Raw genomic sequence first — 21,818 nt, 5'->3', positions numbered from 1 at the left:
GCATTTACTTGAATTTAAGATGTTATAAAGTTCAGTAAATATCAAGTGATGCAAAAACGACATTATATATATATATATATATATATATATATATATATATATATATATATATATATATAAAACTTGGTTTTATGCAAAAACAATCATTTTATTTAAGATGAAACTTATAAACATTTGACAAAAAAACACTTTATAACAAATTTTCACTTGATGTGAAAACCGATATTAGCAATGTACTGACAAAGATATTTAAAATCGCTTATGATCAACTTTTCTTTCAAGCATGAACATCAGGTGGGAATCATAGTAAACCTGCAAAAACAATATAAAATGATTAATGAACATGAAAAAAATACTCCTCATTTACCCGGTCCAGAAAAAAAAAGTGGAAAATCCATTAAATTGATTCACACATGAATGTAATAAGACAAGGTCAAATTTATAACAATATACCTTCATTTTAAATCTTTGTACTTTCAATATAATTAATTCCATAAGAACCAAAGAAACAAAAGAACATTGCTCTTTCTTGTCTTTACTATAACAAAAAAGGCATAAAAGGTAGCAAATAAAACACACACACACATACACATACAACCAGATACACAAAGCCACATATACACACAATGAATATTATCATTCTCATGAAAAGCTGTTCTAATTTTTAACCCATCAAATGAAGCATCAACTTAATATCGATTATAAAAAAAATTATAATTAAACCAATACCATCGACTCATTACTGTTTATCTTCTTGGTGGAAGCAGAGGACATATTTGTGGTCTTAAAGTTCACAAAAGCAAAGCCTTTATTCACGTATCCGTTTTTATCTCTCTTTATTCAGACTTGTAATAATAGATTATTTAACATTAATTTATAGATTAAGCACAATGAGAGAGGGGTGAAGGCTACCTATGTGATTTCTGTTGAATTCATAGAACTGTTTCAGATCCTCTCCGGCCACATCCAAATATATTCCACCAACATATACTTCTAAACTATGAGAAGTATAGGAAGTTCAACATTCTGTCTACAATTCCTTTTCATTATCAGTATATTTTTCATTTGTTAGTGATTGCCTTTTTGTCGATCTTCCACCAATATATACTTCTACACTTATACTTACTAACAAAAAATGAGACATAATCAAGTTGAAAATAGAGTATAGATATAGTCCCTAAACAAAGTTCACGTTGATGGCATAAAAGTTGAGGAAATTTACCGTTTGTGCATATGAAGATCTTCATCCAGATCTAGATCTAGATTCAGAAATGGTGAGTTTCTCTTCATCACAACCTCAAGTGAACAAAAAACTAAAGTAGTTTAAGAAACAACACATTTAATTTCATCTGCAAAACAAAATACAATGCAATTTAAGCAACAATAGATTAAAAAATCCAATAAAGCCCACAAAAATTCAAATTTTAAAGTTGTTTGATCGATTTCGAGGGTTTCTAGAGTGGTGAGGCATTAAAGGCAGCAAGTGTTGAAGAATCTAGGGCTTAAATTTTTTCGAGAGTCGAGGCCATTGGAGGAGATCGAGACGGTGTAGAGAACGAACCCTAAAAGACCGATGATGGTGGGGACGGTGGCAAACGATGGGGACGAAGGTAAATAGAGAGATGGTGGTGGACGATGAATGGATTGAGATATGAAAACACAATTCAAAATAAGATCATTACAGGTAATCAGACATAACTCATGGTAATTATCCCTTTCAGCAATCATAACTTTAGAAACTTAAAGAGTTTTGACTTACTTGGAATTGAGGTCGGATCATCATCTCCTTTGGCTTTGAATTCTACCCATCATTTCTCCTTCACTGTTGCATCAAAAGGATAATTTTTGTAAGATGTATTTGTGTAACTTCAGAAACTTAAGATGTTTTTGCTTTCCTTCACCCTGAAAAAATTTGCTCACATAAATGACCTTCTTACCCCTGTAGTGAAGAATAGAAGTGGCAATGCTAATGCATAATGATCTAAACAATTGGTCATACATCAACATTAGCTTGAATGTAATGACATAAGACATCTATATGCACTTCATCATCTCCACCAACACTGCACCATTAATCATTCTCAATAAGAATTAATTCAAAGTGAAATGGCATAACCACAAAGGCATGAAAGTAACTATGAAAAATGCAAGAAATAAGAGTCTCACTCACTTTAGTATCGAGCTCTGTCCCTTGTGTCTTTGACCCTGTAAAATTTAAAATCCTCATGAATGAAAACTGCAAGTAATAATTTTGCAAATAATAATCAAGAATGAAGCAGTTTGGGCACCAAATCATTTTTGGGTATATCACAGCCACAAAGGGAATAGATATAGCTTGCAGACGGCTTGCAAGACATGATACCCACCACCAAAACCACCTTATACTGCCACCATCACAGCCCATCTTAATCACCACCAACCACTATCCTACACCACTAAAAATCATAACTCATTACAGCCTCCCCACTGAGACCACTCCTTGTGAACCAGTAAAATTCCTGTAACCAAAAATCGGAATCAAAACATGAAGGAGAGAGATGAATCATAAAAGATTGGTCGAGATGATGTGAGAATTAGGTCAAATAGAAAAAAGATTGGAAAAACTTACCTAAAGTTTTTTGTAGTTCGTCTAGTATAGGCTTCCCGCTGATTTGCTGTAATTTGGTACGTAAGGTTGGATATTCGTCGTTGACCGGAGATTTCTTGCGATGTTGTTTGTTAGGTACCTTAGTTTTTCTGATAACGGAAGGATTCACTTATCGAGCGTAGTTACGTTCGATCTGATGACATTGGATGCGATTTTGAAAAGGTCTTCGGTAATGGTGACGCCTCGTATCCCGACTTCGTCTTCTTCCTGAAAGATGCAATTGTACGAAAGGTCGTAACTGGATATGTTGGTGTGTACGGTGTGGAGGAGTTTGTATTTGAAATTGTGATGATCGGAGGGACGGTTTGAGAGGAGGATCGGCGCAACATGATTTAGGGTTTGTAGATAAAGACGACTAATTTAGGGTTTTTGTGAGTTATGGTGACTCTAGGAATAAAAAATATTTGTTTAATTCGCAATGAGTAGTAGATGACAGATGTTCTTATAGAGAAGATGGATGGAGGGGAAGGAAGCATGGCTTGCTGCGATGTTTCACAAAAGCAAGAACTCAACATCAACATGTTCTATTTTTTAGAGAGTGTCGTGTGAGGTTTTTTGGGGATGGCGTATGGGGCAAAGAGAATAGGTGGTACATATCAGGCGAAAATCGACGGATATCAGGCGAGATATCAGGATTCAACATTGACTCTGTTGGGGATTAAAATGGCTACGTCAAAAGAGATAAGAGCTAGAGACCTATTCAACACAATCCTAATTTGGTGATAAGAGCTATCTCAAGATTCAACTTGTTGATCGGATAATGCATTGATTATTGTACATTCAGCTTAAAACATTGGACGTCTTAAATCTATTTATAGTTATAGAAATAGTAAGGTTTGTATAATAATATAGTAAGATATATATATATATATATATATATATATATATATATATATATATATATATATATTGCGGAGCCCAGACACAATCAATGTCAACCAGGAACAACATAATATTTACACAAAGTGGTTGACATTCAGGATGCAAATAAATAGAGACAACTTCGAGAAGACTTGACGGATTATATCTTCGACGATAACAATGATGAATAGCGTTGTTTAGGAAAAATAAATTACCTGTTTTTTTCGTTTTGTAATGTTTTTTTTTTTCTTTTTTTCTTCTTTTTAATTTGGATGTTATGTGTAGTTTAAATGTTATGTTTTTTTAGGTTTTTAAATATTATATTATATTTAAATATTATCTTTTATAAAAATATATTTGTTTTAATTAAAAAAAACTCGAGAAAAAATGATGACATGGAAATTAGTGGGTTTTATAACATGTTCTTGTGATGACCATTTTTTCAATCGGTGTTATAACATCACGAGAGTGATATGACATGTAAGGTGGCACCAAAATGATGTTATAATATGTTGTCAATATCCAATGCTTTTAGATTCTTTTTAAATTTATTGCCCATTATATAAGAAAAGAATTATATTTTCAAGAAGAATGAAAGAAACATCAAATTAAGCTTAATGTTTGCCTCACTTAAGTCTTGCACAATCACGTCAAAAGCAGCATCATTCAAGAGACAGACCACTTATGGCCAAAGTCATCACCATCAGCTAAACCACCGCCATTTTAGTCAAAGATGACACCCAAATCACCACCATCACATGGCCAGATCACCATCCAGAATGCCACCGGCCATCCACAAGATTTAGATATCGATTCCTTAATTAAAAAAGTAGTTAAGAAAAGGATGAAACACTTTGAAATAGTCTAAAATATATTGAAACATTTATAACATTTTAATTTGTTTATTAAAAAAAATTAAACATTGAAGCCCAACCCATCCAATTTAACTTAGGATTGAAAACAAATGTTCGTAATATATCATGTATTAAAAACGTTTACATCTAGAGATAGACAACAAAGCCAGAAAGTACCATGGGTCTCCATCTGCGTCTCAAGTGGGGAATGGGGATCCCCATCAAATAATCAGAAAATTGGAGATTTTTTTTCCGTTGTGAAGTTATATTCTTTTATGTAGTACAAAGACATAATTACAAACTACAATCAACTAAATAATACTAAGGGATAATATGACTTAGGAGGGTAATAACGTTTTTCGTTTATCCATATTAGGTCCCTAACGTATTTTTTGTGTGTATTACACCATTAAGGTTGTTATAACCGTTTAGAAATAATCTCTTTACTGGTTTCTTCCTATTAAAAGGACTATTTGTAAACGGTTAGAATAACCTTAATGGTGTAATACGCACAAAAAATACGTCGGGACCTAAAATGGACAAACAGGAAACGTTATTACCCTCCTAAGATTTTTAGTATTTATTATTTTGAATATATATTTTTAAGATTTTTAGTATTTATTTTTATATGTGTATTTCATATAAAGTTGTTGAAATTAAAAAGAATAAAAAGTAGAAATGTTTGGATTGGATTGGATTGGAATTTGTAACCACGTCATCATGAACACCATGAACACCGACTCAACAATCGGGCGTTCCATATGAACCGTCGGTCTAGAATCCACCCAATCCACCACATCACGGATAGATGAAAACACAGGAAGGTCCAAATGAAGCCAATGCCCAACCCGACTTCAAACCTGATCAGCAACCGAAAACTACAGCAACAAATGCTTCACACTTTCTTGAGAATTATGACACACAGGACACAATAAGGAATCTATCATCACCCCCCTTTCCACCAGTTTAGCTCTTACCGGAATACGATCCAAAAGCACACACCATAAAAAAATGTTAATTTTAATAGGGACAAAACGGTTCCACCTAGTAGGCATACTACCCATAAGAAGCGTCATATCATTAAAAAGTAAAAATTTACTATAGGGGTTTATAGTTTCATACGGGGATAATAACTTAGGAGGGTAATAACGTTTCCCGTTTGTCCATATTAGGTCACTAACGTATTTTTTGTGTGTATTACACCATTAAGGTTGTTATAACCGTTTAGAAATAATCTCTTTTACCGGTTTCTTCCTGTTAAAGGACTATTTGTAAATTGTTATAATAACCTTAATGGTGTAATACGCACAAAAAAATACGTTAGGGACCTAAAATGGACAAACAGAAAACGTTATTATCCTCCTAAGTCATTATCCCTAATACTAATAACAACCATGATATTAAATTTTTAGCATCTTTAGTCGTGTCTTCTCATACTTAAATTGTAGTAATCTACTTGTACATATGTAGAACGTATTACAGTAACGTCACTACCATTACACACATTAAATATCCAAAGTTTATAAACCACATGTTATTTTAATAGTTGTCATATTTTTTATAGTATATATAAAAGAACCTACATTTAACTGAAATTTGGTAGAAACCTGTATAAACCTTTGCACAAAGAAACACATTATTAGCATACATAATAAAAGATGGTTAATGTATTAAAATTATGAAACAATATTATATACAAATTTAATAAATATAAGTTTAAGTCGAAACAAATACCACACAAATATATGTTTCATGTACCAATCAAGTAAAATAATGTAGAAGTTTTACCCCATATGCAAAACAGTAATTACGATAGTTATTGTGCTTTTATTCCTTGTTATCATGTACTTTCAATGTAGGAAAGATTTCAGAATTAGAATAAGTATTTACAATCTTATGTACATAAAGAATGATTTAATAACCTTAATATCATATGAGAGGATTAATGGTCTAGCGGTATGGAGTGATCATCTCATATGAGAGGTCAGGGGTTCAAGTCTCGGTGGAGACATAGGTGGGTATTTAGGAGCAGATTAGTTAGTTTGCCGTTAAAAAAAAAAAAAAAAAAAAAAAAAAAAAAATACTTAATATCACAATATAATATATATTATGTTTATCTATTATATACAGGGACAAAGGATATCCTCATTCCTGTCTCCGTCCCCGGTTTTTATTTCGGGGAGTTTCAATTCTTGTCTTCGTGCCCGGTTAACTCGGGAATTCCTCAATAAAATTGGGTTCAGGTATCGGGTCCTCTCAGATATAGTATTTTTTGTCATCTTAGTTAATTGAATGAAAATCAACACAGAAAAAGAAATTCTAAAAGATATTTTATTTCACTGTATTAGAGGTGATTGTGGTTTGGTTTGATTGGTTTGATATAAAAACTCTCAGCCAAGCCTTTAAACTTTATATGTAATAATCTCAATTCTCAAACCACAGGTTTTCCGTTTGCCCGAGCGGGCCAAACAAGTTTGGTTATGTTTGGCAATTTGGACCTATACTTTTTCTTTTCGCTAAGTTTAATATGTACTATATAATATTTAACCTTTAAATTAAGTATTAATGATATAAGTTTAACTAATTCATATTTAATTAATTCAGTCATTAATATTAAAGAAAGACACACCAAATCAACTTCGATTCATTCGTACTTAAAATAATACATAACAAATTATTAAAAAGTACTTACTTAATGCATGTTGAATTGTTGATAATGATTAATAAAAAAATCAAGGAATTGAGGCAAAATATAACTTTTACCGTGTTTTTGACTTTTTGATATTTTTTATTAAAAATGTTTTTATGTATAAATATGTTTTTTTTTGTATATAAAAACATACCTTTTTTGTAAGTAAAAGAATAACACACATCACCCGATATTAAATTGGTTATACCAACTAGACCAAAAATCTAGACACGTTACTAATAAAATGGTTTTAATACTAATAATAAAAGTAATTAACTGATTTTTTTCGAACAACTGATTTTTTATTAGAAAGTTAGCAAAAAGCTAATAAAAACTTACAAAGGAATAGATAATATAGGGTTTAAACACCATGAACTCCTAATACTAAATCTTTTATTCCAAATGACAAACCAAATATTTACAAAGGAATAGATAATATAGGGTTTAAACACCATGAACTCCTAATACTAAATCTTTTATTCCAAATGACAAACCAAATATTTACAAAGGAATAGATAATATAGGGTTTAAACACCATGAACTCCTAATACTAAATCTTTTATTCCAAATAACAAACCAAATATATGAATAATCGATCGAAACTATCAAGCAACAAAGCTTCTTACGTTATGATCTTTAAAAAGAGTACTGTTCAACAAGTTTTATAAAAAAACACTACATTATCATAATTATTGATTCCAGAGCCATAACTATTTAAATGATTTTGATAGGTAAATAAGATTTCTTGTGTTTTTCTGAATTTTGTTTTTCTGTATCTTGCTCTAATTTATAGAAAATTAATTTATATGTTATTACTATTTGAATAAGTCTTTGTGAAAATTAATACCATTGAAGTGAAAAGTCTTTTTTTTTTTTTGTGAGATTTCCTTTAATCACTTAATATTCTAATGTGCTAGTTACATGTTAGTGAGCTACCCATCATCTCAATATTTATTTTCTTTTCGCACCTGTAGTCATATTTAAAATTTAAATCTTTGTTATATTTGACTAACTATTCTTTTTCTTTTTTTAATTTGGAATGACAAATATATTCTACTTCTAAACTATTTTTTAAATTCATTATTTATGTTTCAAACAAGACTTAAACCATTGCCTTAAAAATGAAATTCAACACCTTACAAAATAAAATTAAACATTTTTGTATGGTCTTTCTAATTATTAAAACTACGTATTTGATTAATGTCAAATATGACACATGATTTTTTATTTTTAAAATAATTTATAAAAATAGATTTTTTTCTAGAATAAAATTAGTGTAAATCAACAAAATAATAATACAAGTAGTGATGGTATGTGCCTTGTGGTAGGGTTATTAATTTTGTACTTTCAGCTGAGTAGTACAAAATATTGATATCTGAAATTACTTACGTAATTTATATATTTGATATACACACGCAAAATAATTAAAAAATAAAGACATAGATGAACTATTTATTAAAACAAATAATAAATAATTTATATTAATAAATAAAGACAGAAATGAGGTTAAAATGGTCATATTATAACATAAGAAGGTTGACGGTGACGATGTAAAATTTCAAAACATCCACTTAAAGCGCATAACAATGCAAACCTCCCATACTAAAACTATAATTCAATCATTCTTTACTGATATAATTTTAGAATTGAAAATTACAAGGACCAAAAACATAATTTTCTAAATTAACAATTATAAAGACCAAAAATGTAAATAAAATATTTCCTTTTAGAATTAAAAGCTATATGCATCAAAATTATATTCTACTAAATTAAAAACTAAAACAGATTAAAACTGTAATCAATTCATCGTAAATTATAAAGACGAAAAATCTTATTAATTTTTTTTTTTAAAAAAAATCAAAACTAAATTAACAAAATTTATAATTTTTTAAACAAAAAACTACAGGGACTAAAAAGTAATTAGACAATTTCTTTTAAATCAATAGGATAGTATAAAATATATTAATGTTTACTCCTTTTTTTATGGGCTCATACTCCATAATCTCTAGACCATAGTCCATTGATAATATCGTTTGACATATATGGGCCGGGGGCTTAAAAACGAAGCCGGTTCGGGTATCCTCAATGACCCTTCTTCTTTTCGATTTCCAGTTTCTTTTACTGAAATAGCACCGGTGAATGTGAATCTCGATTCTTGCCCTTCTTACTTTCGATTTCCAGTTTTTTTTTTCTTGAAATTAAGACGAAATCGAGAATAGAATCTGTGTAGAATCTGATTATGAGAGTATTTGAGCCTCTGATTGTTAATATCTGTAAGTTCTACTTTCTAGTATTCATGAAATTTCTGATTAATTTTTGCAATTCGTTTTTTTTTATGAATATCTGTCTTTATTCATGAAGCTTCTCGCCGTGTTTTCTCACCGATAACAACCTTACATCAATAAAGCTAACGTGGAGATGAAGGATAAGAAGAAAGGCCACAACACTAAAGTTTCCACCAGCGGAGGCGTCCTATCACCTTCGAAACTACTATTATCGCATTTGATTTGCGGCATTGGGTTAGCTTCATCATTTTGGCTAGCAATTAATGTGTACTCCATCAACTTGATCGATAATCCAGCCGAAACTCTTCGTTTAGTATGGGTAATAATACTCTATAAACTCATCGTTCTATTTTGTGATTTAAGAACTGTTTTTTAGTAAAGTATTTGTAATAATGTTTCCCTGTTAATCAATATGTAAGGTTTATTCTATTCCATACTTTTTGAATGAAAATCTGGATGATAAGTGATGATGCCCATTTATTACTATCAATTGATCTTCCTACCTTTCTATCTCTACTAAGATCTATAGAAAACCAAGAGTTGTATCTGAATTAGAGATTCCATGATTTCCCAAAAGTATACAGAGTTAGTGCAGTGTGATATCACCTATTTGCTCGTATGTGATTTTGGTAATTGAAGAGATTATTCACTGATTTCCCTAACAATAAGATGTGAACAAGTTTCAGAAATTTCCAATCAACACGTTCGTACCTAAATAATTGAGCAAAAACATACTCCAAAAACTGAATTTGAATCTGTTATTGCAGCTGATTGAAGTCCCAGTTGTGATTTTGATATACAGTCTCTTTCGGAAAGATAAGAATCAGAGTTCGGTAATTCATCATTTCTTTTTTCTACAATCGATTATATATATAATCTATTCTATGCAATCAACTAGGGTTTACTTTATGTCTTACATTTGCAGTACTTGAAGGCTGTAGCTAGAGGTTTACTAGGGCTTCCAATTGGTTAGTCTTTACCCTTAAATCTTTTGCATAAAACTCTAAATTTTTTTACTGGGACACACAACAAATTTAAACTTTCAGGGGCAATCATCAATGCACTTGGAGCTATTGCTTTAGGGGCACCTATCGGAACTCAGTAGGCGACTTAATCCGTCAAACTTTATAAAATTTAAGAAGACTAATTTTTTCATTAAAGTTAGAAAATTTTCTGTCTAAATGCAGCTACTTTCAAAGAACCCTCAACTGGTCTCTTCTAATGTCTGCATTTACAGTAAGTGTGAATCAATAAAAAAAAATTATTTTCTAGTTTTAAAAACATTATGAAAATGTTCACAATTCATAGTTGCATGTATATTTTTATTTGCAGTTTGTTCCTGCAGCATGTGTGTATGGTTCTTCATGGGTTGATTGGCAACATACATTTGTGCATACAAAGTAAATGATTATTGATTAATAATAATATAAGTTGTTCAATTTCCGTTTTTATGTTATATTTTTTACATGTGCATTTTTTTTTAATTTGCAGGCTAATTGGAATTATTGATTATATGATATGTTTACCTGCACATGGTGCAGTAATTGGAGCTTGGTTTGGGGCATGGCCTATGCCCCTTGATTGGGAAAGAACATGGCAGGTAACTTTTTCTTACTTTACAATTTTAAGAACATGATTTGATGTTGTGCAACAAAGTGAAGGGTAAAATGGTCATTTTATCTTTTTAACAACACCTATTTTTTTAATAGGAATGGCCAATTTGTGTAACTTATGGAGCTATTCTCGGGTACTTGGTTGGAATGTTGGGTTCTATCTGTTTTGCAGTCTTTCGTGTTTCACATCAACACAGAAAGGGAGATTAAACTTGAAGGTCTTTCCTCTACCTAGTAGAAAATTAGATTTGTAAAATGGATTTATTGTTTGTTTTTAAGTTGAATTATTTCCTAGATTTCTTGTGTATTATTTGTTTGGATGAAATTTTGCCCTGCTAATGAAATTTGTGCTAGATCAGTTTTTGTTTGTGATTATGACAATGACTTGTGTCTTGTAAGATATGTCTTTGAGTATATTGCAAATTTGGTCCATTTGGTAATTGGTATCCCAAAAAGAGCAGTTCGATTACAATTTTTTCCAAAATTTAGAATGTCTTGCAAATTTCTTTCTTCGAAATTTTGAATGCACTTGAAAAAGGCGGATTTGCCCTTAAGATTTTCTTTTTTCTATTTCTTTTATTTACTTAATTATTTTTTGGATTTTTTTTATAAATAATAATAATAAATTAACCCTACCCCTAACAACCCCACCCAACCCACACCCCTATTCTTAACGCACATAAACTTCATTTATCTCTCTTTCTTCACTCTCTCAACGGAAACCACCGGCAATCTAGCCGGGAACCACCACCAAAGCTGCTATTCTCGCTGGTAACCACCGACACCATCAGACACCACCAAAGTCATCCTTCGATTTTCAGCGATTAGGGTTTTCAAGTGCATTCAAATTTTCTGAAATTTTCCTTCAATGGTCAAATCTTTTTATTTATTTTTTTGTGAAATGCTAATAGTTTGTTTGTTTCATTTGTTGTGCTCTTACTAACTGTATTTTATTTAAAAACTTGATGTGATTTGACTTAAAGAAAATAAAGTTGAGTTTGAACAAGAATATTTTGATAAAACCTCCGACTTTTTTGCAACATCATCCGTTACACTTTATGAGACGAATATTTGAAATGTGTTGGTACCATAACAAAGCTTTTACCTCCTTTGGTTGCAAAAGCTGACATAATTTTTATAAAGAAGAATAAAGGACATTGAATAAAAAAGTTGACATACGTGGTCATTTAGAGAAAATAAATTTATTTAGAGTGACTTGTCGTTATTTTACTAAATATAGTCATCTATTTTAGATTCAAAAAAATCTATAAATAATTAATGTCAAAACATTATTTAAAAATTTTGTAGTGCAATGTTGTATGCGGTTTTCAAAAATCTCAAAAAACATATAAGACCTGGTTTACAATTTTAACCGTAACGTGTAAACTACCCCAAAAGTCTTTATCTAAATGAATATAAGTCCACGAAATTTGCCAATAAAAATATTGTATTTAAATATATTTGATAAAATAATAAAAAGGATCTATTAAAGTGCGTGTTGTCAGACAGTATTCCTTTTTTGACCATGCCTCCACTGAATACTACCTTCTGGTTTTTCGTAATATCGCAAAAAATCCTGTGCATTTCAGTAAATTTGACATTTTGTAATCCTTTGTTGCGGGAAAGAAAAGGACCCAGAAATCAGAATAGAAGGATAGAGTAATATGAAAGCAGACGAAAAGAGACAACAAACCAAACCTCATCCACCGTGGAGACTCAGTCGACCCTACAATCACCAAATCCTAACCGTCCAATTTCCACACCATTGATCCTATCGGCACCATTAAAATAAACCTCTGCGTTAAGCGACAACTACACTATTTACAAGAACAACAACAAACAATATATCAGAAGAAAACGAAGCGAATCTCTCTCTTTCTATCCTTCCTTCAAGTTTTATCTCTTTGTATCGTATTCTGTGATTTCAGTTTTTTGAAGTTATAAACAACAAGAAGATTGGTGAAGTTGATTGATTGCTGAGTTTGTAAACAGCGGAGAAATGGAAGAAGGTAAGAAGGAGGTGCAGAGTATTCTCGTTAATGGCTTCTCTCCGGTGACTTCTACGCCTGTTTTCTGGAAATCTCGCAAGAGAGCAGGTAATCAACGTTTTTTTTAATTAGCCTCTGTGTTTGTGTGATTATTTCACGATTAATGAGTTTCATGTGCAACGATATAAATTGTTGCTGATTTAATTGTTAAGAACTGTAGATCTGTGTTCTTTCATGTTGGAAATAGTTCGACATTCATGATTTTTGAAGCATATATTGTTATGAATTTAATGTTACTTTGATCAAACGAAAGAGATAACCGGAGTCGTTAAGGTCAAAGTTTCATTTCGAAAAGTCAAAATTATTTAAAGGAAAGTTAATAAAACTTATAGTTGTTCATAAGTTCCTTAATACAATTATGAACATTTAATAAACGATCAAAATATTGCTTTTAATAGATGAATACAACTATACAAGGAGATACGCAATTATTTTATGTGATTTGATGGCCAACAGGCAACAAATTTTGACTTTTGATTGCTGATATTATAATACGCCAATTTGGAATAGGAAAAATAATGTTTTAAAATATAATTACGTGTTTTTTTTTTCTTATTGATTTAGCAGCTTTATGGTTGCAGCTAGTATGAAGAATTTGTACAAGGACAATATTAAAGACTCAACTGAAGATAAAGATAAAACAAACGAGAACAATAACGATAATAATAACAATAACAATAACGATGATTCCACTGATGAGAAAATGGAGGAAACAAGTATACTTTCAGAGAAACGTAAGGCTCTCTTTGAACCTCTTGAACCAATAATGGATTTGAATGGCAGAAGACCTTCAGCTGAATCTTTACTTCCCCCACCCGACTTTGACTCTGCCAGTTACCCTCGCGGATGGCTCATTGGGAAGAAACGAAAGCTTGTAAACGTTGACGTTGTTGAAAGCATGCGCAGGATTGCCGTACAAGAAATGAACAGAAAGGTATGCAGTACAGGACATGACAAAACAGATTGTAGGGCATTTTGTGACGTCAATAGGATAAAATTGCAATTTTTTTTTGCTACAATGTGATACGATAAATATCCTATGAGATGGATGTCATAGGACAAAATAGCCCGAGAAAATTGTACAAACCAGACTAATTTGGTCTTGTTCTATCTGATCCAGTCCAATCTAGTCTAGCCTAGCCCATTTAGTTCGGTATGGTCCAGTCCCATCCAATCCAGTCTCATTTAGTTCAGTACAGTATAGTCTAGTTTAGTCCAATCTCATCTAGTAGAGTTCAATCCAATCCAGTATAAACTAGTCTTGTCTAGTCTCATCCAAGTGAAATATGAAGATGGATTGATTAATTGCAGGATAGAGAGATTGATGGGCTAAACGAGCAGTTAGAAGAGGATTCGCGTGTGCTTGAACATCTTCAGTTGCAGTTGCTAGATGAACGAAGCAAGCGTAGTGATGTTGAGAGACAAAATGCAATGTTGCAGAATCAGGTTGATATGCTTATGAATATGCTTCAAGAACATGAGAACTTGGAAGATGATGAAATCCCACAAGATCCTTAGTTTAGTTTACTTTTCTTTTTTTGTTATGATGATATTATTTCATTTGGCATTGTTTGTGAGTCTAATATAATATAATACAAATACAAGCATACGTGTCGTGATCAAGTAATAAAAGTATGAGATCATCCAGAATAACTGAAATAAATGCAAATATATCATACATCTCCAATGGAGTAAGGAGTGATTTATCTCCAACCCATTAATACCAATTTTTACATCAAAAATAATATTCCAAAGATATTTCATCATGGAGAGAGTGAAGAACAGTAGAACACAAACATATATATACATCATAATCAAAAGCTTAGATAACTCCCAACACTTTACAAAAGCTACCTCAATCTCCATAATATACTCTTTTTATCTTTATCTACTTTGATTCCCAAAATCATCCAAGTTGAAAAAGAACCTTGGTAGAGATGCTATCCGAGGTAGATTCAGCAACAACTCACCCACAGAGTCGTTCCTACGCATCCCACCTCCACCTCCACCTCCACCTCCATTATTATTCTCATCACCTTCATCACAACTCTTTTCTATTTTATCAGTCTGACTTAAATCTTGCACAATTTCAGGATCCTTTTGCAAAAGACAACAAAGAGAGTTAACTCTAGACATTATTGACTGCTCATCAGAAGCCAATGATCCATTTTGGGCATCGTTGAATAAACATCGACTGATATCTTCAAGAATCACTAGACTTTCTTTTTCTTCATTAGAAAGCGGATGATTATGATGATGATCGCCTGGAACTCTGTGTTTTATGATCTTGTTTTCAATGTGACTCACCAAATCACTCATGGACATTGACGATTCTACCCCTCCCACTTTTATCTCATTCCTCTTGAAGTCGCCTCTTTTCACTTCTTCATTCGCTGACACTGTTCATATAAAACCAATACCAAAAATACATAAATAATTTGGTTAAATACAAAAAAAATGACATCATCACATCACATTTTCATCCAATTATCATTTTGCTAGGTGTGTGCAAAATGCAAAAAACCCAAAACCGAACAAACATAATTAAGGAAAAAAAACAATTTTTTGTTTTTTTAAATAAAGTGGAAAAAACCAATGAAATGCCCAAAACAACACAGTATTGTGTGTATATGCAATGTTTACCTGAGCTGGGTGAAGGTGTTTCCCGAATGAATTCTGTAGGTCTAGAAGAAGAAGATTGACCTCCTGATGTTGACATTGTTCCATGTAAGTCAACTGTGGTGGGTCCCTCATTACTTAAATTATATCCAATAGATTCATTTGGCTCATCAAAAACTGATCTTTTGGATTCAAAGTAAGGGGATATTAATGGTATCTCAGGTTGTTGACTTAAAAAGTTAAGTCGAGGGTCACACTGAATAAGCTTCTCATAGTGTTTGCCTAATAACCCTTGTGGACACTGTAGACAATGGCGCCTGTATAAACTAGCCTGTCCACCTGTAAAGTCTGACGTGGCCTGCCATAACGTGTGCTTTCTAGGCTGTGGATTTGTCTCTCTGTAGAAGAGAGGTTGCCTAGCTAGCTGCAAAAAAGAAAAGGAAAATCAATGGTGGGTAAGAATTAAGATAAGATGAAGGGGTAAAAACGACATTTTACCACTATGTCTAGAGTTCCAGGGCCATCGTCTGGATATGTTGCTTTTAGAGACATGATGTCAGACCATTGAATTTCAATCTTGTTCTTGAGTCCACCATCAAGAACTTCCCATACGAGTTTATGTTTTGCAAAGTAACATTTTGCTACTAGGTCTCCTTCGTGTTTGGATGTATACTACAAGAAGTTCATGACGAATTTATCAAAAGAAGTGTTTGAAAGGAGAAAAAAATCAAAAAAGAAAGTTATGTATAGATATGAAGACATTATTTACCTCCCAGGTACCTATCTTGAGGAATGATGCAGGGAAGTTTGAAGCTTTTAGCTTGTCTGTAGCAGCAGAAGCAGCAGTGTTTTTGTGTTCTTTTGTAGAACTGGAAAAGGAATTTCCTTCTGAGAGCCTCATCTGAATCAAATCCAAGAGTGATGGGCTCTTCCTCAAGCGTAACCCTAATGGACTTGGTTCATCTAATAGATTGATTTGCATTTGTGGTACAGGAAAGGCATCAACTCCAAAATTATGATGCTGCCAATACGAAAGAGATGATTAAAGCACTGATGAGATTCATTCACCTCAACAAAAACACCTTATCCAGAGAATCTAGGGCTCAAAGTTGGATCATTCTATTCTAATCACTCTCTAATTTATAAAATAACAACTCTAGATCGATATCTAGAACTTTTAGATCTATCGCGATTTAGAAAAAAATATCAAACGCAAGCAGATTTACGATTATACTAACAATGAAACTTCATAGATTTTACGAACTCGTTGCACGATTTTTCGTTAACTGTAAAGTAAATAGGCAAAAAGCACCTTAGATCGCTTGTTGGGAAGATGGTGTTGGTCGTCAGATTCCTCTGTAATCTCTCTCTTCACCGACGCCATTAGTCCGCACCGCTACGACGGCGACTCCGAGAAAGCTGTGTTAATTATTATTAAAAAAACGTCGAGTTTTCCTAAAAATTGCAAATTGTGGCAACACCGATTACTGTGTTTTTCTGTCTCTTTCTGAAACCTATTTCGCTATGTTGTTGATGATGATAGGCAGAAACTGAGTTGAGTTGACCCGGTGACAAAAGCTTGGTTCTACAAACGATAGCACATCTGGTCAAGTGGTGGCGTGTTAGGTCATTTCAACGCCATGAGTAAAAGCGGCAATTAACCCTAACCTCTCGACTATCGTACGACCAAAGTACATAATTGATAAAAAGGTTTGTTTAAATTTTATGGATAATTTTAACAATTTTAGTTTTAAGAAAAATGTAATATATAACTATTGTTATATCAATTACTAGTTTATAACTTATGGAACCACCGTTACAAAATTAATTAAACTTTTATAGTGAGGACTCAAAACTATTAATCAATTATTTTAAATAAATTATTAATTAAGAGATATTTTTTAAGTTATATAAAATTATAATCGTTAATTTAAATAAATACGTGAAATTATATCATCTTATAATTTGTATTAATTTTATTTTTATTTTTATTTTAATGTTATTAATTTAATATAATTAGAATGAGAAAATTTAAAATTTAAAATTTGAAATGAAGAATTAATAGGTTGACAAATTACATTCATTAATTAGGAGACCTAATAGGGTAATATATATATATATATATATATATATATATATATATATATATATATATATATATATTAATTAGGAGGCCTAATATGATGACACATGTCAAAAGAATATTAAAACTATTTTTTTATTAGAATAGGGAGATTATAAATGACATGTTTAAACCATAACCAACCAAACTTTTAGTATTTTACAAAAAAAAAAAAAAAAAAAAGTTGCTATTGACAAAAAAAATCTATCCTGACCATTAACCACCAGAACCGGTTATTACTTACAATTTAGTTCAATTTGCAGGTTATCATAAACAATAGCAGATTTCGATGGTTAAATTTTAAGCAAAATGTTAAGGGTGGCTTTTTGTCAGTAGGCTAAAATTATATATTTTTTTTCAATGCATAATAATTTTTAACCTCAAGTCTTATCCATTTTAAGATTAAATTATAATTTATTTTTGCTGAAACAACCGGTACAACTTATGTGATTTTTAATATATAATAATAAATAAATACAATTTTTTAATTATACTTCTATTTAATAAAATATAAAAGCCGATTGAAATGTAAAAATAAATTATTATGAAATGTATCGTCAGTTGTTTATGATAGAACTAAATCAAATTTAATACGAAATACATTCACATATCAAAGATTTGGTTGAAAAATCTTTTATTGGGTCTGTGTGTATCAAAAACACGGTTAAAATGAAGATGATCTGCAGATGAAATTTTTTTTTTTTTTGCCAGTTGCATAAATACGTTTTTAAACAATTATGAAACCATTGTTGACATTGGTAACCATTATGAAAATCTAAGAGAGAAAGAAGATTGTATGATGTTTATTGTTTGAATTTTTAAAATCGTAGACATATTGGTGTCAATATGATATATTGTAATCTATATTCTATATAAATTAAGAATACTTATTGTTGAGTTATCGCAAGAATAGAGTTTCTATGTCATGCGGACGAGACTATTTTGCATCTTCTCAATCGATCTATAAATGAATTAATGCATTGTTTTCAACCAAGTAGTTGGTATGCGGATGTATATTTCGTATCAAATTTTGATTTTGTCTCATCATCAAAAAGTGACAGATACATGTCATAACAATATATTTTTACATTTTAATCGGTTTTATATTTTATTAAATAGAAGTATAATTTATTTATTATCATATACTAAAAATCAAATAAATTGTAATGGTTGTTTCAACAAAAATATATTATAATTTAGGTGGTGTTTCAACAAAAAAAAATGAGATTTCAATAAGTTAGAATTTCTCACTTTTCAAAACTCCTTATAATTTTTTGGGTTGTAAAAGTTAAATACCCCCTAAAACATGTATAAGTTAAGACAAACATTTTTTAAAACACAACATATTGACTCGTTGACTTTCCCCACCATAAAAGTTAATCCAAACATTTTTAAAAAACTCATTTTCTCACCATCATAAGTCAGTAATCCATTTTGCTTAAAAATCCTTTTGAGGTTCAAAATGAAATCTCAAACACCCTCTTAATCTTAACATATATAAGACTTGAGGTTAAAAATTATTATGCATTGAAAAAAAATTACTTATATTTTGGCATATTGACAAAAAAAATTCACCCTTAATATGAATTTGAATGATCAAGAATTACTTATAATCGGTCTTTTACAATTACAAAGAAGATGGGCAGGAAATCATCCGGCGAGCCTTTAGAAAAACACCACGTGGCAAATCATTGGTGTAATGACATGTGACATTTCAAGGAGTCTTTTATTAGAAGAGAAGATTACATCACAAATTTATAGAGTAATGTCTAGTAATATTTTTGGAATATTCACATAATTTAGTTATAATCATTCATTATTTTATAATGAATTTCAGATATGCCCATTCACTAACGAATATGCATATAGTTTTCTAAACTTTACAACTTATCAAGCTATTTATCTGTATCTCATGATATATTTGTAGCATTTTATTCTTTTAATTTTTTTGGTGTTTATATCATTATTTGGTTAAAGAAAATAATATGTTGAACTCTATTTTTTATTGTTACAGGTCGGTTGGTAATTTGAGAAATAATAACAAGGGAAATATCATCTACGCCGAATGGAACAAAAAATATGTGTATTCATTAGTGATTACAATTGTAAAAATACATTTCAGTCCAAATATATTAGAGAAAAAAATAGTTATAATCATGTATGAATACAATATCTCATTTTTATGTGATTTTAAACATTTATAAAGATAACATCTTCAATATAAATGTATGAACTCTATTCTTTATTGTTACAAATCGGTTGGTAATTTGAGAAAAAATAGCAAGGGAAACCATCATCTACGTCGGATGGAACAAAAAATATGTTTATTCATTTGTGATTACAATTATAAAAATATGTTTCAGTCCAAATATATTAGGAAAAAAAAATTAGTTATAATCATGTATGAATACAATATCTCATTTTTATGTGATTTTAAACATTTATAAAGATAACATCTTCAATATAAATGTATGAATTCATTTGTAGTATAATCATTTATAAATATATAAATCTAACTTTGGCATATTCATTTATGAATATAATTTATCAATACATAAAAATCCATTATCATATTTAAGTTATCTATACCATTAATTTGTATTAAAAATGTTAAATTAGATATTTCTCGATAAATACAATAAAATTGTGGAATAAAAATGAGTTTTGTTGATATATGAATCCAATCTTATCATTTTCATTTATGAATATGTCGTTGAATTTATTTATCATTGAATAAAAAGCCATTTTGAAAAGATATAAAACACTATTTATTTATGAATATAACATTCATCATGTTTTATCACTTAATGAATAAAATTGTATTAAAATATATACTCTTAATTTTTATTCTATTAAAAAAAGAAATAAACAATATTATATGTATAATATAATATATTCTTCATTTATATCACGATGTTTTATTTTATATTAATAGCGAATTTTTTATACTAGGAAACAAAATTCAATTTCTTAGGAACACCACCTCTTTAACTAGATGGTCAAAGAAAGTATTGTTATGATATTGTGACATCGTCCAATTTTCACGGCCAGAAAGACCGATTTGTTTATGATTTATTTAAAATTAGAGTATCATTTTGAAGAATAATATTGCGGAATTTGTTCCCAAAATATGATAAAGATATTATCAAAGCATTTCCGAATAAATGTATTTTAATTATATTAAAAACGTTGGGATGTCATCGTCAATACAATACATAAACATAAACGAAAATAATACATGCCTTACAAACATCTATTATTCTATTGGCCTATAATTCATAAATCTCTCATATGTTTGTCATACATGTGCTCTTGTGCCACTACATGTAATACAAGAAACTGAGTGAGTCAAGCATGGTAGTTTGGTGAGCACATAGGGTTTTCATGTAACATCCGGATTTTCAGGGACATTATTGTGTATGTTAATATTGAGCTTTAAGGAGGGACTCGACGAGTTGAGGGACTAACTCGCCGAGTAGAGTCGAGATTGACCGCGTGGGTTTAATGAGCGGACTCGACGAGTCCGAGGATGGACTCGCCGAGTAGGCACTGGGCAGAGAAAACCCTAAGTTCCGGGGTTGGAGCCTATTTAAAGGAACTTATGACCTTGGGTGCGCCTCATATCTCCTGTGAGAAACCCTAAATTGTCATTGGAGCCAAGGAAGAGTTCTTGTGATGAAATCAAGTAGTTTTGGTGTGGTTTTTCAAATGAAGTGAAGGGATTCAGCTTGAAGGACCAAAGGAGGTTGTTATTCTGAGACATCTAAGCAAGGATCTCCATTTTGAGGTAGTATTTCGCCCCTTCTTTATGTTTTGTGTAAAATCCTTGAATCTAGGGTTTTCTTTACCCTTTCTTGGATTGTATATGATGCATATGAGGTCCCAATGTGGAATAAGCTTTAGATCTGGACCTTAAGAGGTCCAGAGAGTCCCAATCTTCCAGCTTTATGCAGTCCCTTTGGGGTTATGGATCTAGGTTGCCATTTTAGGAGTTATTTCTTCATATAAGGGCATAATAGTGTTGCATGAGCTTAAAGATTGAACCTTTACGTGATTATTGGGTGTAAGAAGGTCAGATCT

General features: G+C 31.0%; 3 protein-coding genes and 1 long non-coding RNA gene across 5 annotated transcripts; 2 read left to right on the top strand and 2 right to left on the bottom strand.

Annotated features, from left to right (window-relative positions):
• Positions 1–173: 173 nt before the first annotated feature.
• On the bottom strand, positions 174–1,915 carry LOC145168648 (uncharacterized). Its single transcript, XR_013741982.1, has 3 exons — positions 1,760–1,915; positions 1,223–1,349; positions 174–312 (listed from the first exon to the last, which is right to left on the bottom strand). It is a non-coding gene; the product is annotated as an uncharacterized LOC145168648 (long non-coding RNA).
• Positions 1,916–9,149: 7,234 nt separating this feature from the next.
• Positions 9,150–11,389, top strand: LOC145168647 (phosphatidylinositol-glycan biosynthesis class F-like protein). The gene is made up of 9 exons (XM_079087405.1): positions 9,150–9,324; positions 9,413–9,655; positions 10,104–10,169; positions 10,262–10,304; positions 10,383–10,437; positions 10,524–10,572; positions 10,669–10,736; positions 10,828–10,936; positions 11,046–11,389. The coding sequence occupies exons 2-9, from the start codon at positions 9,470–9,472 to the stop codon at positions 11,157–11,159; spliced, it is 690 nt and encodes a 229-aa protein (XP_078943531.1). The 5' UTR covers positions 9,150–9,324; positions 9,413–9,469; the 3' UTR covers positions 11,160–11,389.
• Positions 11,390–12,571: 1,182 nt separating this feature from the next.
• Positions 12,572–14,606, top strand: LOC145107809 (protein HEADING DATE REPRESSOR 1-like). Of its 2 annotated transcripts, none has more exons than XM_079044763.1 (3): positions 12,572–13,045; positions 13,565–13,931; positions 14,309–14,606. In XM_079044763.1, exons 2-3 carry the CDS (start codon positions 13,569–13,571, stop codon positions 14,513–14,515), a joined length of 570 nt encoding a protein of 189 aa, XP_078900889.1. In that variant the 5' UTR covers positions 12,572–13,045; positions 13,565–13,568; the 3' UTR covers positions 14,516–14,606. The 2 variants fall into 2 exon arrangements, with proteins under 2 accessions (XP_078900889.1, XP_078900888.1); XM_079044762.1 differs by having other exon boundaries at positions 12,576–13,045; positions 13,579–13,931.
• Positions 14,607–14,651: 45 nt separating this feature from the next.
• LOC145107808 (uncharacterized) lies at positions 14,652–17,271 on the bottom strand. Its single transcript, XM_079044761.1, has 5 exons — positions 16,929–17,271; positions 16,386–16,637; positions 16,115–16,288; positions 15,641–16,040; positions 14,652–15,396 (listed from the first exon to the last, which is right to left on the bottom strand). Exons 1-5 carry the CDS (start codon positions 16,998–17,000, stop codon positions 14,882–14,884), a joined length of 1,413 nt encoding a protein of 470 aa, XP_078900887.1. The 5' UTR covers positions 17,001–17,271; the 3' UTR covers positions 14,652–14,881.
• Between the last annotated feature and the right edge of the window lie 4,547 nt (positions 17,272–21,818).

This window comes from Lactuca virosa, chromosome 4, assembly GCF_052849685.1.
Source record: "Lactuca virosa cultivar CGN04683 chromosome 4, Lactuca_virosa_CGN04683_v6, whole genome shotgun sequence".
NCBI lineage: Eukaryota > Viridiplantae > Streptophyta > Magnoliopsida > Asterales > Asteraceae > Lactuca > Lactuca virosa.
Note: the sequence above shows the minus strand (reverse complement) of the source record. Positions and strands in the feature narration are given on the sequence as shown.